An 8,218-nucleotide genomic window follows, 5' to 3' on the forward strand; every position below is an offset into this window, starting at 1 on the left:
ATAATTTTCAAATGTTCAAAGCGATATATTTTATTTATTTATTTTGCTACGAGAAGTAATGCTAAAATTTAATAGAATTTTAGGCTAATGTTTGACCTCTCAACACGAAAAGTTACTTTTTACGTGGTATCCGAATATCCTCAAAATTTAAGATATGTTCCCATACACCTCACGAAGAAAAAATTCATTTCTATCAATTATACAACAGATAATATCAAATATACTTCTCATCAAAAAGAGGCGAATCAGAAAGGTAAAAGACCCGCTTTATGTGAGACAAAAGTAATATTTTCGGAAAATGGGTCATTTGTCCAAAAAATTTAAAACGTGGTTCAAATGGACGAGTAATAATTAGTATGGGTGAAATGGACAAAAAAAATAGCAAGGATGAAACTGGATTCATCGCGGCTTAAACTTAAAAAGTAGTAAGGATGAAACTGGATGCATCCTGATATAAATTAAAAATAAGAAAAAATATTTAATGGGTATGATGAAACTGGTTACATCCTGGCTATTTTTATATTTTTGTCCATTTGAACAATATCTTTTTAATTTTTGTCCATTTAAACAAGATCAAAATGTACAAATCTTTTTCACCCAGGAATTGTTGATTTTGGTCTTTTTAACCAATTTTGTGTAATATTTTTACTCAATGACCTTTGACTCGATCATATCAAGTCAACCTAAAGGACCAAAGAGTCGATTTTAACTTTTAACTGCCAAGGGATCCATTTCTAATATGCTATTCTAGAAGGGATCTAAGCTATGAAAAAGCCAACATTGTCCAAATCGCATGGCCTTGACAAATGCACACACGCGGCTTTGCAAGCACTTTCCTTGATATTTCCTCCTCCTTTTGCTTCCTTATAAATTTTCATACTCAGAAAATCAAACCAACTTCATCTCCCATTTCTCAAAAAAAAAAAAAAAAAAAAAATCTTGCTTCTTCTCTACAATTACACCAACCAAGAAGTACTAAGAAATCAGAACAAGATCAAAAAAATGGAAAGCAATCAAGAATCTTTCTGGCAATTCAGTGATCAACTAAGACTGCATAACTCAAGCTTTGCGAATCTCAGCATCAATGATTCAATATGGGGATCATCTCTCAATTCAAAGAAGCCTGAAGAGAGGAGAAACTTCGATATCAGAGTTGGTGGAAATCGAAATGATTCTACCTTTCCTTCTTCTAACAAGAATATTGATTACAGTAATAATACTAAACAAGTGCAGCAGCAGCAGAAAAATGGGGCGGGGTCTGATTATCTGAATGGATTCAATGATGCTTGGAAAATTGCGAGTAAGTTTGGTGGAATTGGCGATGGAGGATCATCGTTGATGCAGAAGAATATGAATTTTAATGTTAATGGAGGGTTTAACAAAGGTGTTTATTCGAAGACTGACAATTTCAAACAGAGTAATACGAAAATTGTTAACAACAACAGCAATCACAAGAAGAATGAAGAAGTTTATGAAGGAAAATTCGGAAAGAAAAACAACAATAACAACAGTAACAGTAACAACAACAACAATAATAATAAGAACAGTGTCGATAAGAGATTCAAGACACTTCCTGCAGCAGAATCTCTTCCTAGGAATGAAACAGTTGGTGGGTATATCTTTGTCTGCAACAACGATACCATGCAAGAGAATTTACAAAGGCAGCTTTTCGGTATGTCCCCTAATATCTAGATTTTGAATCTTTCATCAATTTACATTCATGGGTGTTTTAAATTCTATAAAATTAGATTTCGGTTCTTAGACTCACAAATTTGTGATTGTTTTCAGGTCTTCCTCCAAGATATAGAGACTCAGTCAGAGCAATCACACCTGGACTGCCTCTTTTTCTTTACAACTACTCTACCCACCAACTCCATGGAATTTTTGAAGTATGTACACACTTCTCTAATTATATTCCAGAACCCTGGTACTGTTTCGGTTTGGGTTGCCGACAACCAAAACTTAAGAAAATTGGTTCTTGTATCAATTACACTATTTGCTAACCCCACATATTCAATATTTGGTTCAGGCTTCAAGTTTTGGAGGAACAAACATTGATCCAACAGCCTGGGAAGACAAAAAATGTCAGGGAGAATCTCGTTTCCCTGCTCAGGTAATAATCAACTCTGACTTCTAAACTTATCTACGAGCTCTGAATCTTAAAAACATACGTTGCACTAGGAAATTCTTGATATAAACATTCTGGCTTATACTTATTATTAACTGTTATTCCAGGTACGGGTTCTTCTGAGGAAAATATGTGAGCCACTAGAGGAAGACTCATTCAGGCCAGTCCTTCACCATTACGACGGACCCAAATTCCGTCTTGAACTCAACATACCAGAGGCATTAGCTCTCTTGGACATATTTTCCGAGAACAATCCTTGAATGTCAGAGAAGATTATTATACAAGTATAAAAACTAGATTAGATGATGAACTACAGAACTAAGGCGTACGTTCTATACAATTTTCTACCCTTTTTTGAATCTCTTGATGCGATAATAGTAATTTGAAATTACGAAGATGAAAATCTCCCTATGTAAATTATTTGGATGGTTTATATATATTTGAGATTTCAATATACCAAGATATTATGGTAGATTATCTCTGGAATTCCAAATCATGCAAATGTTTTCGTTTAAGATAAGTTTATGCCCTACAGGTTAGAATCCCAGTATCACAATGAGGTGATTAGAAACGATATGTTATGAGCAAAATGATTGTAATCACACAAAAGGAGATTTCCAGTTGAACAACATATGCGACTTTATTCTTTTTCCTTCACATTCTTTTATTTGTTCGACAGATCTCTAACTGAATCAAAGTAATATAATAAAACTGCACCCAACTTATGTAACTATAAACAAGTTTAGCAAAATTTAGCTACTCACTAAAACATTAACGGTGTTAGTACCTCATTTAACATAAGGAGGATCCATGAAAGCCCATTTAAAAACTTGTTCGTACTGAGCTGCAGCTTTGTCCCATGTAAAGTCCTGTTCCATTCCTCTCTTCATCAATCCCTTCCACGAATCTTTATGTTTCCTATACGTGTCCATCGCAATTCTCAACACCTGTTTTTCAATAACGATAACATAAGACAGTAAATTACTGATCAACAAAATAACAACAGTAATAAGTTAAAAAAATTAACCAGCGCAAAAACGAAAAGGACAAGTTCGTATTTTTGAAACTTGATATCACTTCGAGTCATGGTCTATTTCCCATAGCATGGGGACGTTCCATCATCTAACTAGCTAGTGCATTTTGCCATCTCACAAAGACATGATGAATGGGTCAGAGGCCTTGAGTCATTATTACTTCGACGATTTTTCAAGCTAAAGCAAGAAAAAAGAGGTCGTGGTGCACATTATTTATATAGTTTTCTAGAATGCATACCATTTTACCTTTGACTGGTGCCTGATACGTATTTCTTTTGAACAAAGTATTAGGTAGCTCAACTACTAATAAATGATACTTCAAAGAGAAAATAAAACCAAAAGGTTCACAAGTTTTGTCACGTTATAAAACCACGACCCCACCATCACGAGAAAAGTGAGGTTTCTTTTCTTAATAGGCACCTGAATGAGTCAAAATTCCATAATATTCTACACCTACTAGTACTTGGAATAAAGTAATTGATGGAGGTCACAGGGTGAAAAATGAAAAAACGCGTTCAACGTCTAACTGTTGTTTTGGGCTCTTCCTGAAATTTCTATGAGTTTATATGTCAACACTTCTTGTTTGCTATATTCCGAATTGGATATTAACATCCTACAAGATGTACTTGAGGTGTGCGATTTATTTTAGATGCTTCAGAAAAAGCTTACCCCCAACATAGGGTCCTTTGCTAATGGTGAAAACGTCCATCTGCCGAACATAGCAACAAAAACATTTGTGAGTTTGTATTTACCATTTACTGCATTATTATTCTGGCGTGAAATTTATGCCAAACAAGATAAGAATATGGTTGCATACCCTGTTCCTTTACCGCTGCCTTCATTAGCAAAAGGGTCGAAGTTTTCCACCGTGTCCTGCAGTGCGGCACCAATTTGTTAAAACAGAGAGTCAACCACACAACATATGCGCATAAAAGTACAAAGACACTGTAGTTTCTCGAACTCACCCTTAGTCCTCCAGTGCAATGCACCACAGGTATAGTTCCGTATCTCATAGCATACAACTGGTTTAGACCACACGGTTCAAATCTTGACGGCATCAACAATATGTCAGCTCTGTTTAGTTCAAAAAGATAAAGGGTTCAATTAGTTTCATAAAGTTGTGAGAATTTTTAATGTCGCGAAGTTCAGATATATAAACCCACCCTGCAGTTATTCTGTGAGAAATAGGTACATTAAATCCAACCCAACCCCGGTATTTGTCCTTATAAGCTGCTTCTGTTGCCTTCATCCAGTCTTCCATACGCGCATTACCAGACCCAAGCATAATCTTGAATAAAGAGGCATCACACAGAAATAAATAATTTATGTAGAACATTTTTCACAAGACAAATTATTGTGACCCAAAAGGAAATTCATATCGGTTCAGTAAGACAAACTTCGATAAGTGCTTTTATTTGATAGAAAATTGAAATATCAAGCTTACAAACTGAACATCGTCCATCATAAGCTCTGGCATTGCTGCTTCAATCATATCTATCCCTTTCTGGTAGTCCAATCTCCCGATGAATCCAATCTAAGAGTCAGAAACGAAATGAATTATTTGAACAGAATAACCTATTAAATACTAACTTGACAATGTAGGAAGGGGTGAAATCTTACCAATGGGACATCAGGCCTGACTGGCAACCCTAGTTCCTTTTGTAAAGCCGCCTTGCATTCTTGCTGTGTAACAAGTCCTATTTGACGTAAGTGATATACCTTTTAAGTGGTTTGAGCAAAAATGGAACATCAAACACACAAGGACGTACCTTCCCAGATAAGTCATCAATTGAGTAATGGAAAGGAATGTGTACATCTGAAGATGGATTCCACTCATCAACGTCAATCCCATTAGTGATTCCTGTCAGAAAAAGAAATCAGATTCAAATAATCATCTAACAGTTGCACAACAAGGTAATCTGCCCAGAAAATACGAGGGCTATTGATTCAAAAATAAATACCATCCAAGACGCTCTCTCGACTGCTTATGAGTCCGTCAAGACCATATCCACCTTCAACAGTTGTTATTTCCCATGCATAACCCTAGCATAAGGAGGTAGAAAAACAGTAAGCTCCACAAAAGCAGGGTAAATATGTAACTTTGAACAATTGCAGTCGAATACTTTTCATTTCAACTGGCATTTGAGAGATAGTCCAAGTTGGAACTGCCTCAATCAACACTCCGGGCCCATCTCGTTCTTTCAATTGTACTGTAACGATGATTCAGTATAACAGTTGGTGGTTTCATCCAAGAAAAAGTAAGAGGCAGAGATGAAGAGAGAAACGTTTATGACCTTGCTGACTGTTAGAATCCGGTCGGCTGTAACAATTGCACCCTTCATAATATTGACAGCTTCCCCTGTGTCAAGAGCATGAGTTCTTGCCCATGTAGGAAATACCCATTCTAATGCTCCATGCCACTCAGCCGGTAACCCAAAATTCTTGTAAGTTGAAGCTGGTTCCACACCCTTGAACAAATGTACATATAACAAAATCAGCAACAACTTCAGATTAGTACTCCTCAGAATAGTATTCCATCAAGTTGAAATGTTCAATCATACAAAGTGAATTGATGCATCCATAGTTTGTATATGAAGGACAAATATAAAGAAGAATGTAAAAAGAGTTTACCTGATGTGCAAGGTTATGTATAGCAAGAATACTGCGAGCATCCTTATAAACTCCATATGGGCGATATTTAGATGCCAAGAGGCTGAAAATACATGGCATTCAACTACTCCATTAGATTCCAGCGAAATACTAGTTAAGCAAGACTAATTGAGCTGATTTAGTGAATGCTCAAAAATGATTGTGGGCCGGGAAAAACATAAATATGCCCTTTCTGGAACTGGTATAATTGGATATTTGTTAGAAAAGTCGGCATCAAAAGGAGTTGTACGGGCAACACATCATTAATGAGAGTTTCAAGAACTGATTTTCAAGTAGAATAGTGAAAAGGAATGTCCGGAATAACGTACACTGGGACAAGACTTGCATGCCAATCATTAACAAGGAACATACACTTTTCCCCGTATGTGAATCCTCCTAGTGGAAGTACCAATGGAGCCTCACATGCAGCATGGCTCAGTAGCGTGAACCTAAACTGATTATCACCATAAGCACCAAATTGATCCCCATAAGGATTTCCAGGTCTATGGTAAGAAGGGTGATCAACAAACACCTGTGCACGACTAAGACATTAAATAAAAACACTACCAAAGTAATCATATGCACGAACAATGTTACCAAGTTAGAATTCGCATACCCAATCAACACCCGCCCTATACTCGTGGAAGAATGCAACCTCATGCTCAGCTTCAAAGCACGGAATCTTAATCCTACATTGTGCATCAAGTGCACCTTTATAAATCTTATCGGAAGCACTACCATTCACATATCTTGGCGACACTACCATGACTCGATGTCCCCGCGCAGCAAGCGCAATAGGTAATGAACCACAAACATCTCCTAAACCTCCTGTTTTAGAATACGGCACCGCCTCTGATGATACAACAACAATGCTGTATGTCTCTCCTGCTGCTTTAGGTTTCACCAGTTCTTCAATAGCTTCACCAACATCAGCCACAGACTCAGCAATCACTTCACCTGCAATAAATAAACAATAACAACTAGTACTAATTCAGATTCTAAAATTGAGACCCAGAGACACAATTTTTCTTCTGAATCTTCAAAACCCAGATTGAAAAATCGAAAATGGAACCAAACCCAACATCAAAACCAAAACTTTAAGCTAATCAAATGAAGAAATAATCAAGAAATATAGAACTAACCAATTTTAGAAACCCCAGAGTCAGTTTTTTTCTTGTAAGTCATGAAAATGCCATCTTTATCTTTTCCATCAATTTCTTCTGCATCAGAAATTGAAAACCCATCTTGATAACATCGAAATCTGATTTCTCTGTCTGTAATTGAGGTTTTCAGTGACAGTAAAACCCCATTACTACTATTAGTAACACCAAAAATGTTTGATCTTTTTAATGAAGTGCTACTTCTGGGTTTGAATGTGGTTGTTGTTGGTGATGATTTACAAGTAACAACAGTACATGAGATTTGCAGAGCTTCCATTAGAGAGAGAAATTGTTACGGAAAATAAGAAAAAAAATCAGTGAAAAATGAAAAAAAAAATGGTGATATTTTTTGTTGAAACCGTTAAGATTTTCGAGGCTAGAATTTGACTGGCTCCCACCTGAGCGGTGACGTGTCAGATAACTAGACACGTACAGTTGATGTCGGTCATAGTTTGGGGCACACTCGTGAGGTACTTATTTCGGAACTCAAAAGGTACCTTTTGAGGTCCCATTGGCAACTTGTGCGTGGAGGCGCGGATTTTGGGTTTGCCTCGATCCTATTCGGTTGGGGAGCCAGGGACAATGAATTCAGATTTGCAACTCGATTTAATACTCGGATGTATTTATCAGAGATTTCGAACGTAAAATCTCTAAGTATTTATTGGACTTGAAATTCGTCAAAATTTAAGAAAATCAGACTTGAACTCACTAAGACTTGGAATTGGTGGGGAATAGATCTTCTTCAGCAAACTAACAAATAGCGAGTACTCGTTTCGAAATTGTCCTTGGAAAATGACTTTAATAACTCTGATTTGGGTTAGGAAAAATAAACACCTCAAAGTTGGATGTATGAGCCGAGTCAGATCTTGAATTCGATATCTGTCTAGAACTTTCGAGGCTAGAATTTGACTGGAAGAAACATATAATTTGACATTTGTCTCAAAGTCATACTTTACGAAGAAAAACATATTATATGAAATTCATACTTCTACAAAAAGAGATTTGTATCGAGAATTCGTAGTGTGTTACACATCTACAGAAAGAGATAGTTGGCCTAATCATGTGTCATCGGAAGAGATATTCTTGTGCTGAATATATTTCAAGAAAATTGTTGATACAGATATAAAAGAAAAAAAATCATTTACAATTATTAATTTGCACTCTAATGTTTGTATAGAAAAACAGATAAAGTAATTCGAGATGAGATTTAGGATGTGGTATGAACAATCCTCGCTTTAAACAAAATA

At 36.2% G+C, this 8,218-nt stretch overlaps 2 protein-coding genes across 2 annotated transcripts; one reads left to right on the top strand and one right to left on the bottom strand.

Annotated features, from left to right (window-relative positions):
* The first annotated feature begins 886 nt into the window (after window positions 1-886).
* On the top strand, window positions 887-2,643 carry LOC113322996 (B2 protein-like). Its single transcript, XM_026571213.1, has 4 exons — window positions 887-1,672; window positions 1,789-1,889; window positions 2,030-2,113; window positions 2,236-2,643. The coding sequence occupies exons 1-4, from the start codon at window positions 1,003-1,005 to the stop codon at window positions 2,386-2,388; spliced, it is 1,008 nt and encodes a 335-aa protein (XP_026426998.1). The 5' UTR covers window positions 887-1,002; the 3' UTR covers window positions 2,389-2,643.
* Window positions 2,644-2,742: 99 nt separating this feature from the next.
* Window positions 2,743-7,293, bottom strand: LOC113322995 (starch synthase 1, chloroplastic/amyloplastic-like). The gene is made up of 14 exons (XM_026571212.1): window positions 6,954-7,293; window positions 6,428-6,768; window positions 6,141-6,343; window positions 5,794-5,875; window positions 5,457-5,630; window positions 5,124-5,205; window positions 4,932-5,023; window positions 4,783-4,845; window positions 4,607-4,696; window positions 4,326-4,450; window positions 4,128-4,236; window positions 3,980-4,035; window positions 3,832-3,871; window positions 2,743-3,075 (listed from the first exon to the last, which is right to left on the bottom strand). The coding sequence occupies exons 1-14, from the start codon at window positions 7,246-7,248 to the stop codon at window positions 2,917-2,919; spliced, it is 1,911 nt and encodes a 636-aa protein (XP_026426997.1). The 5' UTR covers window positions 7,249-7,293; the 3' UTR covers window positions 2,743-2,916.
* Window positions 7,294-8,218: the final 925 nt, after the last annotated feature.

Source organism: Papaver somniferum, chromosome 11 (assembly GCF_003573695.1).
Source record: "Papaver somniferum cultivar HN1 chromosome 11, ASM357369v1, whole genome shotgun sequence".
NCBI classification, from domain to species: domain Eukaryota; kingdom Viridiplantae; phylum Streptophyta; class Magnoliopsida; order Ranunculales; family Papaveraceae; genus Papaver; species Papaver somniferum.